General features: G+C 44.9%; 1 protein-coding gene across 1 annotated transcript; it reads right to left on the bottom strand.

Moving 5' to 3' along the window:
• On the bottom strand, nt 1–27672 carry SPP2 (secreted phosphoprotein 2). Its single transcript, XM_027537973.1, has 8 exons — nt 27466–27672; nt 27242–27366; nt 19418–19540; nt 18207–18314; nt 11264–11318; nt 10022–10072; nt 7552–7644; nt 1–113 (listed from the first exon to the last, which is right to left on the bottom strand). The coding sequence occupies exons 1-7, from the start codon at nt 27530–27532 to the stop codon at nt 7562–7564; spliced, it is 612 nt and encodes a 203-aa protein (XP_027393774.1). The 5' UTR covers nt 27533–27672; the 3' UTR covers nt 1–113; nt 7552–7561.

Below are 27672 nucleotides of genomic sequence, written 5' to 3'. Positions count from 1 at the left end.
TGAAAGAGGAAAAGTAAGCCATTTATTAGGGACTGCAATTGATCAAAAGAAAATTACACAATTCATAAGGTATCTTTCTTCATTGGAACTTCTATTCCTTCCAGTGCATTTTGCTGTTAAAAGAGACAAGAAGAGGAGGGTTAGACCCTGTGGCACACATTTCACACTCTTACTATGGAGGCACAGGACGCAGCATTCCTGGGTGCTGTTTGAAAAGGGATCCAAGATGGACCAGAGACTAGAGAAACTATGCAAAGAAGCCAGTTCCCTGAACAAAAAAAAAGGAGGGGTGCAGCATGAAAGACACCTGCTGGGAGAAGACAAGATCATGGAGTCTATGCAACAGAAATGCAGTCCCATAAAGGAAAGTCAAGTCTCAGAGAGGGAAGGCTCCCCGAGGAAAGGCTGCAACCAGATCCTGGACTCAGTCTGAACTAAGGAGGTGCTGGTGATGAGAAAGGGAGGGAACCAGTCAAGTCAGGTAAGGAGGAGACTGGCTGAAGCCGTGGCCATGTGAGGACCTGGCTCATCTGAGACGGGACTATTCATTCATTCATCTGCCATTCATCCATTCGATAAACATGTATGCAGTGAGTATCCACTGAGGGTTGTGGCCGAGAGGAGGGCCAAGGAGGCCACGTCTCAGGAGCCAGAGGATTTCAGGGAAGAAGGGAGTGCTCGTCAGCATGAAATTCAGCTGCGAGGCTCAGCAGGAAATGGATGGACAACGGCCAGATGGAGCCAAAGGGTGGACACAGAGCCAATGCCTGAGAGAGGTGCTGGGGACAGTAGGTGCAGACACCAGGTGGGAAGGAACAAGAGAGATTACAGAGAAACTAGGGATAAACTGGGGTGGGGAGCCCACTGTACTCACAGAGATTGGTCTCCTGGCTGGTATTTACTTGTAAATGAAACTGAAAGTGTTAGTTTCTCAGTCGTGTCTGACTCTTTGCGAGCCCATGGACTGTAGCCCACCAGGCTCCTCTGTCCATGGGATTCTCCAGGCAAGGATTCTGGAGTGCGTAACCACTCCCTTCTCCAGGGGATCTTTCTTACCCAGGGATTGAAACCAGGTCTCCTGAATTGCAGGTAGAGTCTTTACCTTCTGGGCCACTTTTTCAGTCATTCTAGAATATTCAGAGTAAGAAAAACTGCACCCATTCCCAAGTGAGCTCGTACGAGGCCATTTGCCCGGGTTTGGCTCTCATGCTATAAACGAGTGTCCTCTTGGGTTGATTTGGTGCCATGTCTCCTGTTTTCCTGTGATTTTTGTTGGCGATTTTACCATTTAAAATGGCCCCCACATATAGTCCTCAAGTGCGGTCTAGGGCCCTGAGCATGAGAAGACCGTGCTGTGCCTGGTGGGAGATGTACACCCATGAGATAAGCTTCCTTCAGGCAGGAGTAACAGTGCCGTGGCTGTGAGTCCCATATTAATAAACCAACCATATGTATTAAATAAGACGCCTTTCAACAGAAACACACATAAAGGATGCGTACAGATTACCAGACAAAATGTGACCCAAGGCTCATAGGAACTTAACCCCGTATTTCCCGCAGGAGAGATGGTTCGGTGTTCACTGATGCAACTCTACAGCATCTTTGTAGCACATCGGTACTGCAGGTAGTGGGAACACACTGCGCTCAGTGGGGCAGTCAGCAAGCACGTGCAGGGGACGAGTGTCACAGCAGAGGGTGAGGAAATCTAGTTTTCCGCCTCCAGACACTGACTCGGCTCTTCTATCTTATATGGGAGTCTGCCTCTCCCGATGGGCAGGCTATCTTGGAAGATCATGACAAGAGGTTATGACTAATAAGCCTGACTCCTGAACATTGAAATCACTCAGCAGGCTCACCGTGATGGCTCAGGTTTTTGGGTTGCCCTCCATATGTGCTTCACCCAGCGCATCACAAATATTTCCTAAACAAATGATCCTTGAGGTTTTGCTCCTTCATGCTATTTTCTAAGTGTGTAGATATTGACATGAGTTCGAGTATCGCAGGAAGAAAAGGAGGCACTTTGGAGACAGACAGACAGACAGACATTGGGAACTAAATCTCAATTCAGCACCTGCTCTGAGAGGAGGGGCCTCCAAGGCCTCAGTTTTGTCATCTGCAAAATGGAGGTAATAATGATGAGGCTTCACGTGGACAGTTGCAGGATTTAAACAAGGCAGTGTAGGTGGAAAGCTACAAACAAAACACAGACCCAGGCACCTTGAGAGTTCTGATCGTTGGTGTAGGGCCAGGCACAAAGCGGGCATTTGGTGAATATTTGTTGGACAAAACTCAGGAGGCTGATTCCTTCTTACCAGTTATTGACAAAAGATCCCACCAATAACTGCCTCCTCTGCTGCTCTTGGCCATATAGGATAGGTGGTGGTGGTGGTGGGTTAGTCGCTTAGTCATGTCCATCTCTACACTCTCACAAATTGTAGCCCACCAGGCTCCTCTGTCCATAGGATTTCCCAGGCAAGAATACTGGAGTGGGCTGCCATTTCCTCCTCCAGGGGATATTCCTGACCCCGGGATGGAACCAAGGACTCCTGCATTGCAGGAGGATTCTTTTACCTCTGAGCTACCAAGGAAGCCATAGGGTAGGAATTCATGCTAATCCACACTGCAACCTTAAGAAATGCTCATCGCTCACATGACCATGGCTTGGGCACAGGCAGTATGGTTTGTAGACTTCGGACCACTGCCTCGTGCAGAAGTCAGAACTAGGCCAGCTGTGGAGATCAAGACAGTGTGAGCCTCTCAAACAGATTCCTTTCAACATGAGAGCTGGGACCTGCTTTCCCCGATTCCTATTTCAAAGTAGCAGATAAGAAAAAGAATCTCAGACCTCTTTGTTGAAACACTCTCTTTCACTACCCACTCCTACATATTAAATAAATCTTCTAGCAGTCTGAAAGAATCCCAAAACAGTGGTTATTAAATTACAAAAATATTTCCTCAGCTCCTCATTTGTTCCAGAAACTAAGCCAGGCTCCGAGGATTCTGATTCTAGATGAACCAAAGGCTCTGCCTCTGGAGCCCTTTCCCCACCGGAAGCATATCATTCACAATTTGAAAAGAGTACTGTATTTGATCCTGCATTGGTTCATTCCTTTCTTTCAACCTGAGGGAACTCATTGTATTACAGAAATTATTTTTAGCATTAGAAACTAGACATAGGATACTGTTATTAATAACAGTACAGGCATATTATTAATCATATTCTCTTGTTACTAAACTAAAATAATAAGGATAACAAGGTAACACATCCTCAAGGAGCTCATGATCTAGCAGGGACAAAAGTAAAAATAATAATAATCATAAATCTTTGAAAAACTGAGCCCGAGGGGTTGAAGGAGTGCATCATCCTCACCCCTCCTAAAGCGGCAGAGAAAGCTTGGAACCAGACTCCAGACACGGTGGACTGGCCTCCTCTCTGGGCCCCCTACGAAGGCCTTATCTTAGGACTGTAGGGATCCTGCCCTGCGGAGGGTCATGGGAGTGCAGGGTCATAACTGGGAGGATAGGCAAGGTCAATGTCCAGGCCAGGACAGCAGTATTTGTCCTTTGGTGTGTATTGCCTTTAAAGAAACATTTCTTAAGTGATCAATTTCTTTACAGAAATCAAATCATTACATATACGGCTCCCAGGTGGCACAGTGGTGAACAATCTGCCTGTTAGTGCAGGAGATGTAAGAGACCTGGGTTTGATCCCTGGGTCAGGAAGATCCCCAGGAGTAGAAAATGTCAGTCCTCTCCAGTATTCTTGCCCGGAGAATCCCATGGACAGAAGAGCCTAGTGGACTGCAGTCCATGAGGTCATTCAAAGAATTGGACATAACTGAGCACGTGCACACACACACATATATACATCCAGTATAATCATTATTAGTCATTATATATATAATATAATCATTATATATATTGTATAATATGTATAATACAATATATAATATAATTATTAAATATATACATCCAGTATAATCATTAATAAATAACATATAGTCAACCCATTGAGAATTGTATTTTCTCCCCTTGAGAATGTTCTGTAAAGCAAACGACATGATTTAAGTTTATAAAAAAGGAATCTGATGAGTCTGTTTCTTTGTAATGAGTACTCTCCTGATCTCAGCCTGAAGTTAGTTGTTATTTTTAGGGTGCACATAGATTCAAAAAAAATCTACCATTTGCACCTTTCATCCTATACAGCTTCACTAGTAAATTTCTTTTCAATTTTAGTTAAAATGTCAGTTGACCTCTTTCAAATTCCGGTGGTTAAAAATTAATCACACTAAGCTCAGCTGACTTTTTTGATAACAGAAGCTCAATATCCAAAATGAAAGATTCTGTCATCCACTCAAAAAAAAAAAAAAAGTACTTTCTGCTGCTTGCTGGGTGCCTGGCTCTGTGTGGGGCCCTGGGACATGCTGGCAACAGAAGTTATTTCAGCCCTTCCCTGGGGGACCTAGAGGAGTCAGATGAAGCAGAGAAGAAATGGGTAATTGCAGCACCCTGTCATGGGGACTTCAGTTCAGTTCAGTTGCTCAGTCGTGCCCGACTCCTTGCGAACCCATGGACTGCAGCAAGCCAGGCTTCCCTGTCCATCACCAACTCCCAGAGATAACTCAAACTCACGTCCATTGAGTCAGTGATGCCATCCAACCATCTCATCCTCTGTTGTCCCCTTCTCCTTCCACCTTCAATCTTTCCCAGCATCAGGGTCTTTTCAAATGAGTCAGTTCTTCACATTAGATGGCCAAAGTATTGGAGCTTCAGCTTTAGCATCAGTCCTTCCAATGAACATTCAGGATTGATTTCCTTTAGGATGGACTGGTTGGATCTCCTTGCAGTCCAAGGGACTCTAAAGAGTCTTTTCCAACACCACAGTTCAAAAGCATCAATTCTTTGGCACTCAGCTTTCTTTATAGTCCAACTCTCACATCCATACATGACTACTGGAAATACCACAGCTTTGATTAGATGGACCTTTGTTGGCAAAGTGATGTCTCTGCTCTTTAATATGCTGTCTAGTTTGCTTATGAGCAAGCTATGGCTTTTCTTCCAAGTAGCAAGCATCTTTTAATTTCATGGCTGCAGTCACCATCTGCAGTGATTTTGGAACCCAAGAAAATTAAGTCTCTCACTGTTTCCATTGTTTCCCCATCTATTTCCCATGATGTCATGGGGCCTGATGCCATGATCTTTCTTTTTTGAATACCGAGTTTCCAGCCAGCTTTTGCACTCTCCTCTTTCACTTTCATCAAGAGGCTCTTTCGTTCCTCTTCACTTTCTCCCATAAGGGTGGTGTCATCTGCGTATCTGATGTTATTGGTAATTCTCCCAGCAATAGTGGAGCCCATAAAGGGACATTACTCTGACCTGGGGAGACCCTTAAAGGGAAGTAACGCTGAGCTGAGCTGAGCTGAAATGTAAGTGAGGAGAAGGAATTAGCCAGGTGGATGTTCCAGGTAGGTCTTCCCTGGCAGCTCAGATGGTAAAGAATCTGCGTGCAATGCATGAGACCCAGGTTTGATCCTTGGGTTGGGAAGGTCCCCTAGAGAAGGGAATGGCAACCCACTCTAGTATTCTTGCCTGGAGAATCTCATGGACAGAGGAGCCTGATGGGCTACAGTCCATGGGGTCGCAGAAGAATAGGACATGACTGACCGCCTAACACTTTCACTTCACTTTTTCATGTTCCAGAGAGAGGTCTCAGCAGAAGAAACTGCAGGCACTTCAGGTCGCCAGAGCTTCAGGGCTGGTAGCCTTGGCAGCGATGAGGCTGGAGAAGCAGGCAAGGGATGGACCTTTGTGGGCCGCACTAGGGAATTTGGACTTTATCCTGAAAGCATACAGTGTTATGTGAACTTAAAATCTGTGACAGCCCAGGCTTCATGATTAACTTATGAGTGTCTGTGTGTGAGAATGAATGTTCTCTGAGCCTATAAGTATAATTTTATCCAAAAATCCCTTTTAAATGTACCTTCATCACATTCCTTTAGTACTTGGGAGGCTTTAAAAAGACAAAACTGCCTTTGCTGCAGGCCCTGGTAACTGGGAGTTTATTATGCACACACATGAGGCCCAGTGGTGCCCAGCGTGGGTTTGCAGAACCAGGGCTCAGCCTCCAGCACAAGGGCAAGTGGGCTGTCCTTCCTCTCGGCTCCCCGTCTGTCTCTACTTTGTCCTATAAGTGAATTGAGTGCATGGCGTTTGCATGGAGAAGGTCAGAGTCTCTGCACTTCCAGATAAACCTGAGGGCCACATGCAGGGTGGACAGAGTGGAATCAGGAGCTGAGGCAAGATGGCATGATGTGAGTGGTGATGGTGATGCAATGATGGGCTAAAGCCAGAGAAAACGTGTGGGCAAAATCCATAGGATCAGACCCCTGTGGATATTGGGAGGAGATGAAGAGTAAAGAAGAGCCAAGATTGTATAACCTATGACGGGAAAGAATCTTTTAAAAAATAGATACATATGTATATAATTGAATTACTTTGCTATACATCTGAAACTATAATAACACACACTGTAAACTGACTATACTTCAACAAAAATTTTAAAGAGCAAATGACACTATAAAATTTTGAACAGGAGAAAATGCAGTGGGTGATGATGTCTCTACTAAGACTGAAGAGGAGGCCATTTGAGTGTCAAGGGCTCAAGGATGTTTACCGCAACTGCATGCAGTGGGCAGCTGATGTAAGAGCCTGGATGTCAGGATACAGCGAGGTGAGCAATGTGTGTTTGGAAAGCAGGCACGTGGAAGAGGTAACAGAGGGAAGAACTGGGTGAAGGAGATCAAAGAACAGGCATCAGGGTTTAAACGACTGTTCAAGAAAAGGAAGGCAGATTAGACATCGGAGATTTGAAGGGCTAATATTCAGTTGGCAAAAAGCCCAAAAGTGAATGGAGGTGGGCAGGTAACAGCAGCAGCCTTGGGCCACAATTCTGTCAAGAAGCTTAGGGCTTTCCCAGTGGCTCAGTGGGTAAAGAATCCGCCTGCAATGCAGGAGACAGAGGAGACATCTCACAGGTTCCATCCCTGGCTCAGGAAAATCCCGTGGAGAAGGAAATGGCAACCCACTTCAGTATTCCTGCCTGGGAAATCCCATGGACACAGGAGCCTGGTGGGCTACAGTCCATGGTGGGGGTTGCAAACAGCCTGATACGACTGAGTGACTAAGTACAAATAACACACACATCATCAGAAAACTTATCTGACAAGGAACGAGGGAGAGGAGGAGGCAGCTGTTAGGGTGAAGAGGCCGGGTCAAAGAAAGGGGCTGTTCTGTTTGATTGCTGTTTAATTTTTGCTTTTAAAGTGGAGAAATATGAACACATTGACAGCAGCACATGCAAAAGCCACAGGAAAAAGAGTGAAGAGACAGTTGAGGATCAGGATCCAGGAGGAGAGAAGAGAAGGTGGGAGGTGAGATGGGAGCTGATGAGTGGACTGCAGACATTTGGAGGTGCAGTGGCAGCAGCTATAAGGCTTTCCTTCCAGTAGCTTCTATTTCTAATTACACATGTTTTTAGCCATGTTCCCTTACCTCAAGGCTGTCACTCAAAGCCAGGGTTTACTCTTGCTCTGGGCCACGGGTTCGAGTACCTTCTATTTCCAAGAGGAAAGTTTCTTCTCCTCTCTGAAGACAGAAAGGGGATATACAGGCTCTGTCATTCACATCTAGACCTCAGACAACGCAGACTGTGTGACTATGCGTTAATGAGAAGGACTGTGACCGGCACCACCTGAGCCCCTACTGCCAAGAGGCTCCCCAGGAACACGATGACCTCATCTTCCTTGTCAAGTCTCCCTCACTCTCATCCGCCTGGCGTTAAAGCTGAACGCGTCTCTGTACACCCTCGAGGGCAGGGACTGTCACAGTGATCCCTCCGTTCTCCGTGGGATCTGCCCAGGGCCCGTCACACACGTTTGTTGAATTAAATTGAATTGTCATGTTCAAAGCAATCTCCGAGATGGCTGCACATCTGAGTCAATGATGGTCCCAAAGCCCAGAATGTTTTTAGAATTCAGCTCTGGGATTATCTTCCAAGGAATATAAAAAGGATCCGTCACATTAATTTATATCCATATATATGGCAATCCACTCCAGTACTATTGCCTGGAAAATCTGATGGACAGAGGAGCCTGGTAGGCTACAGTCCATGGGGTCGCAAAGAGTCGGACATGACTGAGCGACTTCACTTACTTACTTACTTAAATATATTTGTCCCAAATGACATTTTCCCAGTGTGGTAGCCAGCCCCCAAGATGGACACGTGGTGGTATTCACAGTCTTGAGTATTATCCCACATCGGACCAGGGTCAGTGTGTGTGGCTAATAAACTATGCAGAAGTGATGCTATATCACGTGCAAAATCAGGAAATAAAAGACTGTGTGTCTTGGACGCTCTGTTGCTTGTTTATTGCTCTCTCTCCCTCTCTTTCTCATCATGCTCTCTGGCAGAAGTCGGTTTTCATGCTTTAAGAACACTCAGACAGCCGTGGAAAGGCCCATATGCTAAGAAACCAAAGCTCCCAGTCCAATAGCCCCAAAGAACTGAGCCCTGCCAACCACCACCTGAGTAACCTTGGCAGTGGGTCCCTCAGGCCCAGTCAAGCCTTCAGATGAGGTCTCAGCCATGGTCAATATTTTCCCTGCCACCTTCTCGACACTCTGAGCCAGAAACACCCAGCTAAGCTACTGCTGGGTTCCTGACCCAGAAACTATGAGACAATAAACGTGTGCTGTTTTAAGCTGCTAGGCTGTATGGTCATTTGACGCACCGCAACAGATGGACATGAATTTGAGCAAAACTCCAGGAGTTAGTGGAGGACAGAGGAGCCTGGCGTGTTGCAGTCCACGGTGTCACAAAGAGTTGGACACGACTTAGCGACCGAACAACCACAGACGACTCATGCACCCAAGTTGGTTATTAATCTAATTAACTGAATTTATTTCCAAAAGTAAATCCAAGAGCCCGTGCTTTCCACTACTATCGACACTCAAAAGAACGGGCCCTAGAATCTGCAGATAATTCCAAAAACAAGTGTTCAAAACTGTTCTCAGTAGAGGTCACGTTGTTAGAATAACTATTTCTTTTGAAATGGCACACTGAAGGAGGCTAAACTTAGGCACTTCTTGTAAGCAAGCCTCATGCTGTAAGCTTTAGAACTTCAGACAAATTGGGAGTAAGCTGAAGGGTGGTCAGACATTGAGTGCAATGAAACATTAATACCTGTGTTATTGTAATAGAGAACTCTGATCAGAGAGTACATTTCACAATTTTTCTGGCACATGGCCTGGGAAAAACAGAAGCTTCAGAGTCTGACGGATCTCTCTCTAGGTCCTGTGTCTGCCACTCCCCACCGGAATCAAAGTTCTACATTGGCCGTGAAGCCTTGAACAAGTTACAGAAGCTCTCTAAGCCTCAGTTCGCTCATCTGCGAAATGGGAAGGAACGTAGTGCTCCCTGTCGAGATGGTTGTGAAGCTGAAGGAGGAAACTGTCAAACAATTAGTAGAGGGTGAGCATTTTGTGTCACAACAAACATCATGAGTTGTTACTCACCTCTTCTGTGTAAACAGATAATACTCCCGGTTTATAGCGCCATCATGATGATTAAATGAGAACACTTATTTTAAAAGGGAGAAACTAAATAACTGATAGCTCTGTCTGCTGCTGAAAAGTACAGCTGAAGGGGGAGGGTAACGAGGAGCTCATAAGAGCTTGGGATTTTTAGAAAATGTTGCAGACTGGGACAGGAGGGAGGTCAGTGCTAATTTTCTCAGCCAGATTGGATGCTTTGAATCCTGATAAATTTCAAGTGAGTTTTAATGCCTCAAAGTCAGCTTTTCAGTGATGTGCAAAACAAGTTTATGCAGGACTGTTCCTCTCATTTTCCTTTAAAATATTTTGTATTTCAGGGATTTATCTCCTATGACATGGCTTCAGTGCATTCTGGCTTGATCAGAAGAGGATGTGTTGGTATCTGGCAAAAGAAAACGGGACCACTTACCACGTGATGGTTCATAAAGCGGTTCACCTCTGGATCTGTCAGGAGTGAGGCCTGTAATACAGTAATAGTCATAAGGCAATTATGATTGCCCACTTCTGGAAGGTTCTATGATTTTATTACTGAAGCCACAAATACACCTTTCCCACAAGGAAGCGGTGGAAGATCACCAAAGAGTTTCTCTGCCATCAGCTCCAATAGGGAAAATCCTCCCATTTACTTATTTTATCAATAGGTAAAAATGGTTTTTGCTTCCCTTTATGGCTCAGCAGTAAAGCATCTGCCTGCAATGCAAGAGATGCAGGAGATTTAGGAGGCTCTGGGTAGATCCCTGAGTCAGGAAGCTCCCCTGGAGGGAGAAATGGCAGCCCACTCCAGTATTCTTGCCTGGAAAATTCCATGGACCGAGTTACCTGGCAGGTTACAGACCAGGGGGCCACAAAGAGTTGGACGCAACTAAGCACATATCAAAAATGCTCCCTAAGCCAGAGAACACTAACCTGACCCGCCTTCAAACAAGAGCCTGCTTATGAAGCGGAAGCGGAGAGCCCTCCCTCTCCCAAGCAAGATTCTTAAAGGGATGGCCAGCTCCGGTGACATGGCTGGAGGGTTACAGCCCCTGCCAGTCAGAAGAGGCCTAGTCCAGAGCTTTCCACGTGTGCACTGCTGCATGTGCGTTCATGCTCAGTCGCGTCCAACTGTTTGTGACTCCACGTAGTGTAGCCCATAGGATTTTCCAGGCAAGAACACTGGAGTGGGTTGCCATTTCCTCCTCCAAGGGATTGTCCTCACACAAGGATCAAATCTGCATTTCTTGCATCCCATATTGGCAGGCGGGTTCTTTACCACTAAGCCATCTGGTAAGCCCATGTTTCATTGCATACCTGAGTCCTAAAACTGGTCTTGCACCCAAGAAGGAACAAGCATATTCAAGTTCGGGGACCCTCTTAGGGTGAAAACCAGCAACTGTCCTGCCTAACTGGCAGAGATGTTAGAGCCGTGAAATGGAAATATGTCTGCAAAGTCTCTGCATAAATGAAGAGTTGCTTAAATGAAGAGCTGTGTTGCCTACTGTTAAGATAGGGGCAAAATCAAATGTTTATTTTCCATAATTTCTGTCATTGTACAAAGCTTATATAGAGCTATTTCCGGTTTTAAATGATTCCCTGATAGAGAGCTTCAATATGAAGTTAATTCATGAAAAAAATATTAAAAAGATCTTAATATTAAAAAGTCTCAACTTACCAAGCAGGTAACTGTTTCTTGATGTAGAGGATCCCAAGATATCCCCAAAAAACATCTAATTCAGGCATTGGTATATATCAGCACATGAAAGAGAAAAAGGAAAGACACTGTGAAATATGCAACTATTAGCTGGAAGGCTCATATAACTTTTTAATGAAATAAGGCGATAAGCTATATTAAATAACTTTAGTTAATGTATGGTTTTGAACGTATTGGTGTTTAGTCATCGAGTCATATCTGACCCTTTGTGACCCCATGAACGGTAGGCCTCCAAGCTCCTCTGTCCTTGGGATTTCCCAGGCAAGAACACTGGACTGGGTTGCCATTTCCTTATCCAGGGGGAGCTTCCCATCCAGGGGTTGAATCCAAGTCTCCTGTTTTGGGAGTGCTGAGTCTTAACTATACTGGGCCACCAGGGAAGTCTGATGAACCCCTGGGCTTATGAAGCAAACTCAGGGATACAAATAGAGGCCTGTCCCCCTCTCCCTAACTCCACTGAACTCCACCCCAAACCTCCTGCATTGGCAGGCAGGTTCTTTACCCTTGAGCCACCAGGGAAGCCATGTGTGTCTAAAAAAGTACACAGGGAAGAGCAACTTATATGAAGTTTAAATCATCTAAAAAGATTTCCACTAGACTCAAAATGACTCCCAGATGCGGACCAAAAAGAAGGAACTCTGTTACAAGGACTTGCAGATAGACTGTGTTCAGGTTAAATTTGAGAGTTTCCTTTCTATGAAGTCCCCATATGTGTTCAATAGGAAACGGTGTGCATGAGAAGTCTTCATGAAGCCACTGAAAGCCCGGTGAAGTGAAAGTTGCTCACTCATGTCTGACTCTTTGCAATCCCATGGACTGAGTCCATGGAATTCTCCAGGCCAGAATACTGGAATGGGTAGCCTTTCTCTTCTGCAGGGGATCTTCCTGACCCAGGGATCGAACCCAGGTCTCCCGCACTGCAGGTGGATTCTATCCCAGCTGAGCCACAAGGGAAGCCCATGAAAGCCCAGAGTCACAAAGTAAGGTAGCAGTTTGGCTCACAACTTTTCTTCCAGTTGTCTGGGCCGCCTACCTGTCACCCTCTCCATCCTTAACAGCCAGTAAGCCTGCTGACCTTTTTCAGAGTGACTGGTCTAGGAGGTGGCACAGTTCAGTGGGAGAAAGAATAACTTTTCAATCAATGGTGCTGAGACAACTGGACATCCATATGCAAAAGGATGAAGCTGGATCCCTTCCTAATCAAAGTGGGCCATGAATCTCAATGAAAGACTCATACAAACAACAAGAGAAAAAAGTAGATCAATTTGACTTCATTAAACTGTAAAACTTTTGTTCTTCAAAGGGCACCATCAAGAAAGAAAAAAACCTTACAGATGGGAGAAAACATTGGCACTGTTTTTTGAACTTATATACAAAATATACAAAGAACTCTTCCTACTCAACAACAAGAAGACAAATAACCCAATTTAAAATTGAAAAAGGATTCAAGTAGACATTTCTCCAAAAAAGATATACAAATAGCTGATCATTACTTATTAGTGAAGTGAAGTCACTCGGTCGTGTTCGACTATTTGCAACCCCATGGACTGTAGCCCACCAGGCTCCTCCATCCATGGAATTTTCCAGACAAGAGTACTGGAGTAGGTGGCCATTTCCTTCTCCAGAGTATTACTCATTAGGATAATGCAAATGAAAATCTTAATGAGATACCACTTCACGTCCATTAGAATGACTCAAAAAAAAGACAGACAATAACAAGTGTTGATACGGATGTATAGAAACTAGAACTCTCATGTATTTCTGGTGGAAATATAACAAGGTATGGCTATTATGGAAAACTGCTTGGCAGTTTCTCTAAAATTAACACAAAAATTTAGTTTATGCTCCAAAAATTTCACTTGTAGGTGAATATCCAAGATAGACAAAAATACATGCCTGCACAAAAGCTTGTACATGAATATTCACAGAATCATTATTTAAAACAGCCAAAAAGTAGAAACAACCCCAATTTTGATCAACTAACAAATGGATAAATCAAATGTGGTTTATCTATACAATGGTTGTTATTCCACCACAGAAGAAGTACTGATACATGCTACAACATGTATGAACCTCCAAACATGCTGAAATAAACCAGTAAACACATATTGCATGCTTCTATTTATATTAAATGGCCAGAAAAGTAACTTCATAGACAAAGAAAATATCAATAGATTAGTGGTTACTGCAGAGAAGGCAATGGCACCCCACTCCAGTACTCTTGCCTGGAAAGTCCCATGGATGGAGGAGCCTGGTGGGCTGCAGTCCATGGGGTCGCTGGGAGTCGGACACGCCTGAGCGACTTCACTTTCACTTTTCACTTTCATGCATTGGAGAAGGAAATGGCAACCCACTCCAGTGTTCTTGCCTGGAGAATCCCAGGGACGGGGGAGCCTGGTGGGCTGCCGTCTGTGGGGTCGCACAGAGTTGGACATGACTGAGGCGAGTTAGCAGCAGCAGCAGCAGTGGTTACTGAGTGTTGGAAAGAATAGGGGAAGAGGAAGGGGTATTGGAATTTCTTTTGGAGATGATGAAACATTCAGGATTTAGACAGCAGCGACAGTTGTGCAATCCTATACTCAGAACCCCTGGGTGAATTGTACACATTAAATGGGTGAATTGTATGGTCTGTGAATTATGTTTCAGTAACAGCACTATTTCTTTTTAATGAGACACATGACCCAAGCCAGGCTAATGGTAGGCATGTCAAGAAGTTGAAGAGAAAGGCTCAGTTTCCTCCTCGGTACGGAGGATATGACTCTGGAGTGGCTTGTGGCCTTGCCTCCTGCTGCAAGGAGAACACTCATGATCAGTAAGAGGAGGGGAGAAGGAAAAGATGAAGTTGGCGCTAGTATTGTCGACGGTCCCTAAATGGAGTCATCCGCGAGCACAGCTCCTCCCATTTGTTCTGGGAACGTGGGCCAGAGAACCCTCTCATTTTTGGCTTAGACCACTTCCAGCTGAAGTCCTATCATGTGAAATGGAAGAGAGTAAGTAAATGAAACGCTTGTAACTCTCCTCCCCCGAGTTCAGAATTCCTGCTCATTCTTTCTCAGTTTCTCCTTTTGGACTGTTTTGGGTCTCAAGGCTGAACGCTAGTCAAACTTCATCCCACCCACTCCAAATCAGAAAGATTTGCCCAAAGTCGAGTCATTCACCAAGTTACAGATGTTAGCATTGCAATCGGATGGTTGACTGACGTGCCATATAGAAATTGTTTACCCTCTACATACTTCTCTTACAAATTTAAAAACTATAAAAATACATAAATATATTTAAATATAAAAATAATATTGAAATATTTAAAACTACCCATAATTTAAATATTTATTTTAAATATTAAAATATAACAATATAAAATATTTAAATATTAAAATATTTTATAAAATACTAAAACTATAAAAATAATTAAAACTACCCATAATTTAAATATTTATTTGGTTAAGAGAGAATATTAGCAATTTTAGAAATTTATTTTTTCAAACATTTTAACAAAGCTTTTATACTTGTTATAACTATATAGTGGAAAACCCAAGTTTTTTTATATTAGAGACACTTTCTCTTACTGTATTCTTGCCAGATAATTTCCATTTGAGCTAAGTCTTATTTCATAATAAAAACTTATTTGTTATATAAAATAAGTTATTTACTTATATAAATAAGACATTTCATAACAATATTTCATAATAATTGGGATTTTCGGTCTTATTCTCTATTTTTGGCTTCCATCTTTCTTTACATTATATTCCTTTCTCTGGAAATTCTCTTACTATCTACATATGTTTTTCAAGTGGTCTTTATATTCATTACTCTGAGGGTTTATTTTTTTTTTCAGTTTTCTTTTACTTCCTACTTCCAACAATGATTTATTTGTTCTTTGTCTAAATTCATCCCAGTCAATTGTCTTTCGTGTTTGCAGTACCACCATTTATTTCACTGAAAATGGTTAACAGCTGTCATCTAATTTTTCTTTCTCTTTCATATAAGAAACCTATTTTAGAGTTTCCAGGAATTACTTTAAACCTCCATCTGCTTTCTCCTCTTTCTTTCAAGTTGCAGAATCCTTTAATTTAAGGAATTTTTTACTTCCTCATAATTTTTTACAGTTTCCTAATCTTTGAGGGAAAGAAAGCTGGGAGTTGGTTTTTAAAATTGTGTTTGTTTCAGCGACTAACTTTCTATCAGAGCCTTCATACAAAAGTTGGGATTGGAAGAAAAGTGAGTCGTTTTCAGTCTGCGATGAGAAAGTTGCTACAGGTTTGTGGGCTGTGCAAGAATCAACTTCCCAAATCAGAGATGGAGGAGGGATTAAACTGGGGCCCACTGTTAAAGGTCGCAGAAGAACTGGCATCCTTTCTCGGGACTTTCACCACTACCTCCCAGCTCTCCTTAGCATCCTGCCTCACCTACCTACCAGCCTCCCAGTGCTCCGTTCTTACCGAGTGCCAGTCTGTTCTCCATCTATTCTGCATCCCCCTACTTATAATTCTCAAGTAGCCCCAAGCCAAGGATCCTGACAAGACCCATGAGGCCCACCCTGAATGGGCTCAGGTCCTCTCCAGCCCCACCTTCTGCCTCTCTTCTCACATTCTGCTCCCAGTTACAATGGATCTCTGTCCATTTCAACCCTTCAGCTTGGCTTCTCTCACACTCCGGGAACTCCGTCGTGCTCTCCCTCATGCTTGAAATCTCCCTCCCGCCCCTCCACACCCTGTGCCCTTCATCCTGAGGTCACCCACCCTCTAGTTTCCCTGGAAAACCTGCTCTGCCCACATGTACCCATCCTCCCACTGTGTGTTCCCAAAAGCCTGTCTGGTAGTCAGGGTAACCCCTGCATAATGGATATCCCAGACTGGTCTACAGACTCCACAAGGGCCAGAGATGTGTCTTTCTTGCTCTTGGCTGTTTCCTGGCTTCCCCCACATAAACCACAAACTCAACACAAAATGCTTGTGACTTGATGCTTAGTCCTTGTCACTTCTGGCTTACTTAGCTTGGCCAGCCGTCCACCAGTGTGTCAGCTGTGAAGCTGACCTCACTTCCTGAATTCTTTACTGGAGTCAAACAGGAGGCCCTGGGTACCTGAACTAGCAGCAAGGAGACAGGAAATCACCCAGAAATCACCCGGAGATTGACCCCCAAACATTGCCAATGAGAACGAGATCAATCAACAAGGTTATGCTCGACTGAACATTTTTGCACAATTCTCCTTCTAATGGTAAAGCCACCCCTGTGGTGTCAGAGAAGACTCTTGAGAGTCCCTTGGACTGCAAGGAGATCCAACCAGTCCATCCTAAAGGAAATCAGTCCTGAATATTCATTGGAAGAGCTAATGCTGAAGCTGATCAGCCAATCCTTTGGCCACCTGATGCAAAGAACTGACTCATTTGAAAAGACCCCCTGATGCTGGGAAAGATTGAAAGCGGGAGGGCAAGGGAATGACAGAGGATCAAATGGTTGGATGGCATCACTGACTCGATGGACATGAGTTTGAGCAAGCTCCAGGAGTTGGTGATGGACAGGGAAGCCTGGCGTGCTGCAGTCCATGGGGTCGCAGAGAGTCGAACACGACTGAGCGACTGAACTGAACTGTAACAGGAGTTCCTCAGTCGTGAGTGTCACTCCTTCCTAGCTCTAAAATGGACTTCCATATAAAATATGTAAGGCCCAGGTCTTCCCTGGCAGTCCAGTGGCTAAGACTCCACGTTCCCAATGCTGGGGTCATGGGTTCATTCTCTGGTCTGGGAATTAAGATCCCACATGCCAAACTATGAGGCAACAAATAAACAAACAAACAAGCAAATAGGTAGGGCCTGGGTATGTTCATAATACAGCAACATTACTTTTATGTATAATTCTTGAAGTTGAAATTTTATACTCTTCTCATGTAATTTTCACTACAGATTTAAACCTTGGAAAAAATGAATAAAAGTATCAGCAGAGAAAGACGTTGCTGTTCAGGTTTGGCTTTGTAATGGTAGAAACATTTTTAAATAGCAGTGAAGGACAGATTATCCCATTATGAATAAACAAACATATACCAGTTATGCTTTTATTCCTCATACTATATGTATCATACCGCTATAATTTCTTCCCCAGCTTTATTGTATGTGTTTAATTATTGACTAAACTTCTACCCTGTATCAAACACTGTCCTAGATGATAAAACTGGAGAAGGAAATGGCAACCAACTCCAGTGTTCTTGCCTGGAGAATCCCATGGATGGAGAAGCCTGGTAGGCTGCAGTCCATGGAGTTGCACAGAGTCGGACACGACTGAAGCGACTTAGCAGTAGCAGACGATAAAACAAACATTCCCTGCCCTCATGAGATATATACTTCAGTAAGAAAATCAGACACTAAGTAATATAATTCCAAGTCAGAACTTTACATGTTATTGATTTCTCAGTATTATTGCAGATGATTATCAATGCAATTGAGGGGGAAAAGATGTGTTCTTTCATTTACTGAGCATCTGTTATGTGCTAGACCCTGGACCAGATCTTTTATATCCATGAACTTACTTGGTTTCCTCAACATCCTATTGGGTGATCTTTATTACCAGTATGTAACAGATGGAGAAGCCTCAGATTCATGGAGATTAAATATCCTAACCTAAGTTGCAGAGCTGGTAAATGAACACTGATCTATCCAAAATGGCCCCCTTCATTCCACTAAACTAGAGAGGCAGTGAATTGCACACTTAAATCTAGAACTTTTGCTCATTGTTTTCTTAAGCTCGTGTTCAAAATCTTAGAGAGGTGGGATTGGAAGAAGTAAGGGACAATGAACGTGAGTCTGCAGGTCCAGACACTTGCCCAGGCGCCTGATGGTCCAGCTGCTCTATCACCCGTCGAAGGATGGGGTGCATACCTGTGCACACCTGTGCAAGCCCCCATGCATACCTCTTCACTGCTGCTGGACCCAGAGCTGGAGGACCAGTGGCAGCGAACCCACACGTTCTGCACCTGTTCAGCAGACATCCGCACGGTGCTTCTGCAAACGGCCACGGGCTGGAAAAGGAGAAATGGTGAGCTCCATGCCCAGCAGCTTGGGTAAACAGCTAGGACCTCCCCAAGAAATCAGGCAACATCATAGGGCTTGGCACAATGGTGCACACAGAAAGGAGGACTTTGGTCATTTCATTTTTCCCATTTCATTTTCATTTCTCAAAACCTAAGCCAAAGCAAACAGTGGCTGAAGTATCTCTTGAGCCTTTGCTACATTACAAGTCCCCTGGAAAGCAAACATTTCCTCACTGAGCACTGAGCTGGTTACCTTGCATGGTTCCTCATGAGAACAAGAATTGGGAAGATCCCCAAAGGCCTCTGCTCTGCTCTCCCTTGGTCTCAGATTTCCTTCAGATGCTAGTGACACTCGGGTTTGGGGTGTTTGTGAAACAATCATGGCGAAAATTTCCACGGAACAACAAAACAAAAGGTCTTCTTTTCAGAATTGATACTGCTATGCAGCAACACAGACGTCATCACACCAGTAAAATGACAAAACCCTGACACCCGTGGAACACCTCGGAGAGTGAGTCTGGGGTGGTGGTGCTGGCCTGTGCAGGCGGGCTCCTACCCTTGGGGATAACCAAGCCTGGGGCCATGTGCTGGTCACTGGAGAAGCAGAACTGACCAGGCTACAGTCCTGACCCCCGTGGACCGCAAGCTGGTGGGGGAGATGGATTTTTGCATGACAGTCAACTATAAAACATGCACCTCACCCCAGGAACACAGCTGGCATTTTGAATTAATTTAAGATAGAATTTGAAATGTCTCAGGGATTTTTCTTTGTTATTGGCTGCTTTGTATTCACTTTGCCTGGCACCATCATTATGCCCATTTTGAAGAGCAGAAAACTGAGGCAACAGGGGTTAACTGACTTGCCAGGATTACTCAGGATGGCAGACTTCAGAGCTTAAGTCCTTGACCACAGAGTCACACCGCCCCCACCCAGGGAACAGCGTGGACACAGTTAATGGTGCCTCCGAGGGTGGCCGGACACCAGACACAGCCAAGACCTCGGTGTGACTTTGCATCGGCTCCGGGTGATGCAGGAAGGCAGAGCTCTCTCGCGTTTGTTTCCAGGCTGGTGGCCTTTGCCCCACACTCACCACGTGGTAGCCCCTCTGGAAGTCACAGGTGGCGGGGTCTGCCTCAGATTCCCTCCTGCACGTCGTCTCTTGAATCCTGAACTCTAAGTCCATGGTCAAGCTGTCCTCGTCCAGGGCGTTGACCTTCAGAAAAACAAGGGGCAAGGGGCGTTGACCTTCAGAAAAACAAGCAAGCAAGGGGCAGCTTGCTACAGATGTGCTTCTGAAGGTCACGTGCTAGGAATGTTTCTCCCTGCACAAGAAGAAAAGGTGCCAGAATCTCCCCCCACTAAAGCTTTCGACTGTCACCCTCATTCTGAAGACCAGGGCAGGAAGCGCTCTACGAAGGTTCACAGGACTTCACTGAGACAACGGAACCTGGACGTGGGTGTCCTGACTCCAAGCTTATTCTAATGACTTCTCTGTATAGTGGCTCCTCATTATTTACCAATTCCATACTTGCAAATTTCCTTAAATGTATACTCAACCCCAAGTCACTCCTGGGTGCTGTCACAGCCGCTCATGGACATTCGCTGAGCAGCAAAGAACTTGAGTGGCCCGATGCACACGCTCCTGCCCAGGGGCAGACAAGGTGATGCTCTCCTCCTTGTCCCGGCTCCCAGACTGAATGCAAGTCATTTTTATGGTCCATTTTGTGGCATGTTTTTCTCATTTTTGTGCTTTTCCTGGGTGATCTTGCTACTGAAATTGGCCCCCAAGCCTAGTTTCCCAAGTGCAGAAAGGCTGTGATGTGCCTGCTGGAGAAAATACATGTGTTAACTGAGCCCCGTGCAGGCCCGAACTATAGCGCTGTTACAGTGTGTGTGTGTGTGTGTGTGTGTGTGTGTGTGAGTGCACGCACCTGTGCTCAGTCATGTCCAACTTTTTGCAACCCCATGGACTGTAGCCTACCAGGCTCCTCTGTCCATGGAATTTCCCAGGCAAGAATACTGGAATAGGTTGCCATTTCCTCCTCCAGGGGATCTTCCCGACTCAGGAACCGAACCTGCAGCTCTTGCATTGGCAGGCAGATTCTTTACCACTAACGCCACCTGGGTAGCCCCTACAGACCACTTACAGATGGAGAACAAAGGGATGCTTTGCTTTGGAAACAGGTAACAGGCTCCAAGCTTGAGATGGTGCTGGGGGTCCTCGTGTCTCTTTCTGATACAGAATGAGGAAGGCTGATACAAGCAGAGTTCTCTGAAAACAAGTAGGACTAAAAACTCAGTCTTGCCATTATTTCCCACCTTCTTTATTGGTAATTTTTAAATATCAGATACTAAATATGAGTCTCATTAAACAAGTAAAACCTCGTTTATCAGCTGGAGCGCACTGTTCAGTTTCTCTGCTCCCTCTGCCCCTACCTGCCCCCTGCTCCCCACATCGTCCCCTCCTCCATTATGCTTCCACAGTTTTCCTTAAAGCAATCTGATGAAAGCTGGCAGGACAAAGGCATAGTTCAAAAGATGCAAATGTGGGGGGTCTGAATACTGATCATTTTGTTGAACTGTGAGATTATTTTGCAGGCTTTTTTGCATCTCTAAGCATAACTCCAGAATATGGAGAAAAGCCTAATAGCTCTGCTTTTTCATTTGAATTCACTTTCAGCCAATTTCTTCTCTGTGTTTTTTGAAAAAGGTAGGACGACCCAAATACTCAACAGTAAGAAATCAATTGGAGAAAATCCCAAACCCAGCATTATGGCTGAAATTAAAATGCAGTGCTTTATAATCAGTGTTACAGCGTGGTCCTGTTTTTCTTTAAAAATGTATTTTATACCACATATGAAGAGAAAAAGATCCAAAAGACATCTGCCACGTGTCTGTAGTGGGCGTCTCAGAGGACTGAATGGTAGATGTTACTTTTAGTTTTTTCCTTCTTGTTGGGTCTTGTGACTCTTTATACTAAGTATATTCTGATTTTTTTACTCTTCAAAAAGAAATAAAAATATATAAGCCATAAAAGGCCATAACAATTCTTTTTTGAGATTATAATGTTTAATGTTATGTGTCCACTTAGCTGGGCCACAGTGTCCAGATCTGTGGTCAAATATTAGTCTGGATGTTTCTGTGAAGGTGTTTTGGGATGAAATTAAAGTGGTGGGCTTTGAGAAAAGCGGATTACCCTTCTTCCTGTGGGTGGGCCTCGTCCAATCACTTGAAGGCCCAAATAGAGCAAAGACTGACCTTTTCCTCAGCAGGAAGGAACCCTGCCAGTGGACGGCCTTCAGACTTTACCTGCGATGTCAGTTCCCTGGATCTCCAGCCTGCTTGCTCACCCTGCAGACTTTGGCAGCACCAAGCCGCCGCAACAGTGTGGGCCAATTCTTTAAAATCAATCTCCCTGTCTGTCTGTCTCTCTCTCTCAGTTCTGTTTCTCTGGAGAAGCCCAACTAACACAGAGATCACTTGGGTTTTTCAAACTAAGCCTTAAGATTGGACAAAGAGTAAATATCGGGTATATCTGCCTAGAATAATGTATGAGGACAAAAAGCAAAAAATGCAAAGAGAAGGAAAGGTAAAAGCAGACAGGAACGGGCACACACACAGAAAGGATCCCCAAGCTTCCGTGGCTTTGCCCCGAACGTCCCAGAATCCATCCACTCCCCACCCTCCTGGCGCCAAGGGGCTCGGTGCCATCATTGGTCATCGCCTGCTTCCCACGGTCGCTGTCTGGGCCTCCTCCCTCGCATTCCACTTCAGAGGTCTTTGAAGGGCTTCTCTCACTTTATTTAAAGCCCCACCCCTACCCCCTCCAGGGGGTAGTTCCACAGCTGGAGGTTCTCCTCCCTGAGTCCTAGCTCAAATATGGCGTCTCCGTGGATACGCCTGTCCATCTGACAGCTGCCCCAGCCCAGATCCATCCATCCATCCTCCTGTTTTATTTTCTCTACAGGACTCTCCACTCTCTGAGACTTCCTTCACTTTTTTATGTATTTTCACCCCATTCTCCTTCATCGCCTTCTTCCCTCTCCCTCCCCTTTCTCTTCCTCTCTCTCTGCAAGGGACTCTGAGCTCCATGGAAGTGTCAACTACAACTTGGCACTTGCCATCTACCTGTGGACTGTAGCCCCCCAAGCTCCTCTGTCCATGGGATTCTCCAGGCAAGAATACTGGAGTGAGTTGCCATGCCCTCCTCCAGGGGATCTTCCCAACCCAAGGACTGAACCCAAGTCTCTTAAGTCTCCTGCATTAGCAGGCAGGTTCTTTGCCAGTAGCGCCACCTGGGAGCCCATTATCTACCTCTACAAAGATTAAATCAAGTGCTGCTGCAGCTGCTGGCCTTCAACACCTCTTGAAGGAGTTCAAGGTGGAGAGCAGAAAGGAGGCACTCTGTACTCAGGATAAAACCGGCAGGACACGTCTTCAGAGAGTCAGATATTCTCAGGAGCTGATTTTACAAGCCCAATTCTTGTATCTCCCTGTCTCTAGAAAAGCACTAAAATTCTTCATGGTTTTCATGAGAAAATCCTGTTTCTCCTGACTAGGAGAAGCTTCATGAGACCAGCAGAAACTTTCTAAAAAATAAATGTGCTTGACTGCATGTATTCCCCATTTACCAAAATCACATATATACTGTCCTTCCCGGCTATCTCTTTGGAGCAGTTTCCCAAAGCTTTCGAGGTACTGTCTCCAGGGCTGCCGTCCTCTTTTTGCCCCAAATAAAACTTAACTCACAGCTCTCATGTTGCGCATCTTTTCAAGTCAACACAAGCCCCGTCCGGTCCATCCTGTCTTCCTCGTCCCCAGTACAGGCTCCACGTCCACCTTGTCTTTCTCTGCTTGTGTCCACTGAGGGAACAGTCTGAATGAGCCTGATGTCGAGGAGCAAGGAAATCTTCATGACTGAAGTCCCATTTCCCCAAGTTTCTGCATTCTTTTCTAAACTTGGAGTCCAAGGGATAAGTTATTCAAAGTCAATTGCAAGAGTATTTAATCCAGGTCTGCTGGGCAAACCCAGTGGTTCTTAACCCTGACTACACATCGAATGACCAGGAAGCATGTGAGAATGTGAGCTCCACCCTCAGAGACTGGGGCTTAATTAGCCACCTTCCCTCTTGGATGTCGAGTATATTTCTTTCTTTTTTTGAATTTAGATTCTTTTCCCATATAAGCTACCAAGAGGCATCAGGAATAGTTCAGCCTCTCAGGTGATGCTGACATGTAGCCAGATCAAGAATCGCTGGGTTTTTGAGATATTTTGTTTTTAAGCCACACCATGTGGCAAGCAGGATTAGTCCCCCCACCAGGGATCGAACCAGTGCCCTATGTATTGGGGGTATGGAGTCTTAACCACTGGACCACCAGGGAAATCTCATGAAGCACTGGACTTATGAAGCAAACTCAGGGATAAATATCGAGGTCTGACCCCTCTCCCTGAGTCCACTGAACTCTATCCCAAACCTACCACATATACACAAACATGACAAAACCACTTATTTCCTTTGGATGTATTCCTAGAAATGAAACTGTGAGATCAAAAGTTATATTTGCTATTTTTAATGTTTAACATGTTTACAAATATGCTTAATGCATGTTTCCAAATTGTTTCCCACTTATTTCCTTTAGACGTAGTCCTAGAAATGAAACTATAAGATGAAAAATTATATTTGCTATTTTTAATGTTTAACGTGTTTATAAACATTCTTGACGCTTATTTCCAAACTGCTTCCCAAAGATAATCTTACCAACTTACCCTCTCTCTAGAGATGTTTGAGATTTCCCTTTTTCTCTTCTCCTTCCCTTTCACCTTGGTATTTTAATTGTGATTTTGTTGGCTATTAGAGAGGTGATGTGCTTTCTCCAGTGCTTCGGGTGCATTTGTGTTCCTTCTTTTGTGAGTTGCTTTGTACCCTCAGTGCCAGAGATCTGTTCCTTCATCTCTTTCCTGAGCTCTTTGCTTGACTCTGAGTGGATCTCTCAGGTCTACTGTTATGGGGGCGGGGGGAAAGCTGGCATATTTGGGGCCACGTTTAGGTCATTTGTAGAAGGCATGACTAACACATACTCCTTTCCCTCTTTGGAACCAGGCATGCAGATGACACCACCCTTATGGCAGAAAGCAAAGAACTAAAAGAGCCTCTTGATGAAAGTGAAAGAGGAGAGTGAAAAAGTTGGCTTAAAGCTCAATATTCAGAAAACTTAGATCATGGCATCCAGTCCCACAACTTCATGGCAAATAGATGGGGAAACAGTGGCAGACTTTTTTGGGGGGAGCTCCAAAATCACTGCAGATGGTGACTGCAGCCGTGAAATTAAAAGCCACTTACTCCTTGGAAGAAAAGCTAGGGCAAACCTAGATAGCATATTAAAAACGCAGAGACATTACTTTGCTAACAAAGGTCCATCTAGTCAAGGCTATGGTTTTTCCAGTAGTCATGTATACATATGAGAGTTGGACTATAAAGAAAACTGAATCCCAAAGAATTGATGCTTTTGAACTGTGGTGTTGGACAAGACACTTGAGGGTCCCTTAGACTGCAAGGAGATCCAACCAGTCCATCCTAAAGGAAATCAGTCCTGAATATTCATTGGAAGGACTGATGCTGAAGCTGAAACTCTAATACTTTGTCTATGTGAAGAACTGACTCATTAGAAAAGGTCCTGATGCTGGGAAAGATTGAAGGTGGGAGGAGAAGGAGACGACAGAGGATGAGATGGTTGGATAGCATCACAAACTCAATGGACATGAGTTTGAGTAAACTCTGGAAGTTGGTAATGGACAGGGAGGGCTGGCGTGCTGGGGTTCATGGGGTCGCAAAGAGTCGGACACAACTGAGCGACTCAACTGAACTGAACACGTACAATTAAAAGCAAAATGTGAACCACTTCTAAAAAGAAAGACGCATCACCAGGACAGATGAAAAGGGGAGAGTTTTCCTTCCACTGGGAGAAGAAGGGAAGTTTTCATGGCAGAGACATGGTGATGGAACTTGGCCAGTGAATTTGAATAATGAGAAAAGGCTGGAAAGAAACAAAATCAGGCAGAATTCCAGAGAGAAGGCAGCCTACTGGGGGTGGAGGGGCATCTCCTGCTTGTGTTCTCATCAAGGATCCCACACAGGTATGTTTATTTGCAGGCGCCTGTGTGTCTGGGCTCAGATGTCTGATACCAAGATGGCCCATGTGCTGGAATGTGCTCTGGATGATGACACCTCATGCAAGCTCATCTCCACTGGCCAGATTTCCACGGTGTCAGTAACTGGTTCTCTCGGGAGCTGTCCTCAGGCTCTTATTCACTTAATTAACTACTAACTTTCTTCTGTAGCAAGCACTAGCTAAATTACAAGTAAATCTAAACTGTCTATTTGCAAGCTTGGCAAAAGGACACAGATACCCACCCTGCCACGTACATGGATTTCATTAAATGTGAAAGATGGAAGCCAATACAGCCAGTGTGGGAGGGAGAGGTTCTTTATTCCATCCAGTAGCCCTCCAGAAGGAACTCTCCCTTTGGCTTGGCAGCTGACCACATGTATCTTCCAGGGTCTCCGCCCTGTGACAGCCAGGCCAAGTGACTGACTGTCTACAGCAGCCCAGTTCTGGGCAGGGTGCCTTGCTGAAGCATCATCTTCATGACCTATGACCCAATTAGAAAAGACAACTGGGACAATTCGATACATTTCCCAGGAATATGGAATGAGAAACTGAGCCATTTCCTGAAGAAGCAGGGTCAAGATGAATGTACTGATATTTTATCTGGAGACTGGAGCTGTGGGGCCAGCAGCTGTGTGCCCTTCACAGGAGGAGAGGGGCAAATGAGGTGAGAGCCAAGGCAGTACCCAGGGCTTCCCCAAGAGCTCAGAGGTAAAGGATCTGCCTGCAAGGCAGGAGGCACAAGAGAAGCTGGTTGGATCTCTAGATTGGGAAGATCCCCTGGAGGAGGAAATGGCAAACCACTCCAGTATTCTTGCCTGAAAAATCCTATGGACAGAGGTACCTGGTGGGCTATAGCCCAAAGAGCCACAAAGAGTTGAACACGACTGAGCTATCACGCATACAAGGTGGTACCCTGCAGGGATGGGAGACGTGAGCACGAAGGTGGAGAGGACGCAATGGCCCTCTGACCTCTGTGAGGAAGCAGGCATTGCTTGGACCCCTGGTCATTTCTCCTTGGTTCTCAACTTCCTGGGTGGCCTGGCTCTAACGAGTTCTCACTCTTAAGACCTGGAACCTTATAGACGCTCCCCACCTCTCATCTTAATCTTAACTCTGCTGGAGGATATTTCTGCCTCCCCTTGCTGAAGACAACATGCAGGCGGTGGAGTCACCCGGGGCCCAGCGAAGGGACAGACGACCGCTGTCTAGTTTCTCATTTCCTTTGAAAGATAATTCTGTGTTTCTTTCTTTGCCAATCATGGTCTTAGTCATTGGAAGCCCATGAAAATTCGTCTTTTCCCCATTTCCCCAAGCTAACAGGAAACAGATGATTACCAAATTGACAAAGGAAAGTGGATTTCTTTGGCTCAAAAGCCAGAATTTATTTCCTATAAGTATTAGCAGCAGAACTGCTAAACTTGAAAAGACCTCATTTCTAATAAACAAGCAGTTTTTAATAAACGTCTCAGAAAGAACCATGGGGACTTTCAGTCTGGAAGCCAAGGGTAACATCTGGAAACAGGAAATGAGGCCAGAGGGAAGAAAACTGAAAGAAGGATCAGGCATCTGAGGTAGCTTTGAGAGCTTTATGACAATTGTAATTAAATCCTTTCTCTCTCAAAAAAATAATGTGAAGAGATGAGTAGCTGTTATCTTTTTAAACTGGAAAAATTTTAATGTGTACCCCCAAAAAATGACAAGAGGAAAAAAAGCAGAACAGTATAGAGATGTAACAGGCACTTACTCTTTTAACTGAGCTTCTAAACGCCCGAAACAGATAGGGGCTCAGTGACTGGGAATTCACTTTTGCCACAGAGGCGCTGAGAGCCTCCTTCAGGGAAGCCGGGTCATAGTCATACACCGGGAAACCTGGGTACACAGGCACACAGGGACACAGTGAGTCAGGATCTGGGTCCAAACAGAGCCACATCATCAAGGGCAGGCAGCCCCGGTCCCCAGGCTCCTTACCTGTACAAGTCCAGTGGTTCATTCCAAGGACAAATATCACCAACATCTTCATCGCCATCTTCTCCATTATGGGAAGAACAATTTCCGTGCAGAGACAGGGAGATTGTCTGTGTGCCTTTGGGGCTGACCAGTTGTCCTGAAAGCAGCTGTTTATCAGTGTGACCTGGCTTGGTCTTTCCAACTGGAGCAGACGGCGGCTTCAACAGA

Source organism: Bos indicus x Bos taurus, chromosome 3, assembly GCF_003369695.1.
Source record: "Bos indicus x Bos taurus breed Angus x Brahman F1 hybrid chromosome 3, Bos_hybrid_MaternalHap_v2.0, whole genome shotgun sequence".
NCBI classification, from domain to species: Eukaryota; Metazoa; Chordata; class Mammalia; order Artiodactyla; family Bovidae; genus Bos; species Bos indicus x Bos taurus.
Note: the sequence above shows the minus strand (reverse complement) of the source record. Positions and strands in the feature narration are given on the sequence as shown.

Excerpts from the sequence above, each read along its gene's own strand:
- SPP2 (XM_027537973.1), bottom strand. The coding sequence starts at position 27,532 with ATGGAGAAGATGGCGATGAAGATGTTGGTGATATTTGTCCTTGGAATG. Across the intron at positions 11,319-18,206 it reads GGTCCAGCAGCAGTGAAGAG|ATGTTTTTTGGGGATATCTT; the intron begins GTATGCATGGGG and ends TGCCTGAATTAG. Across the intron at positions 10,073-11,263 it reads AAGAAACAGTTACCTGCTTG|GCCTCACTCCTGACAGATCC; the intron begins GTAAGTTGAGAC and ends ACTGTATTACAG.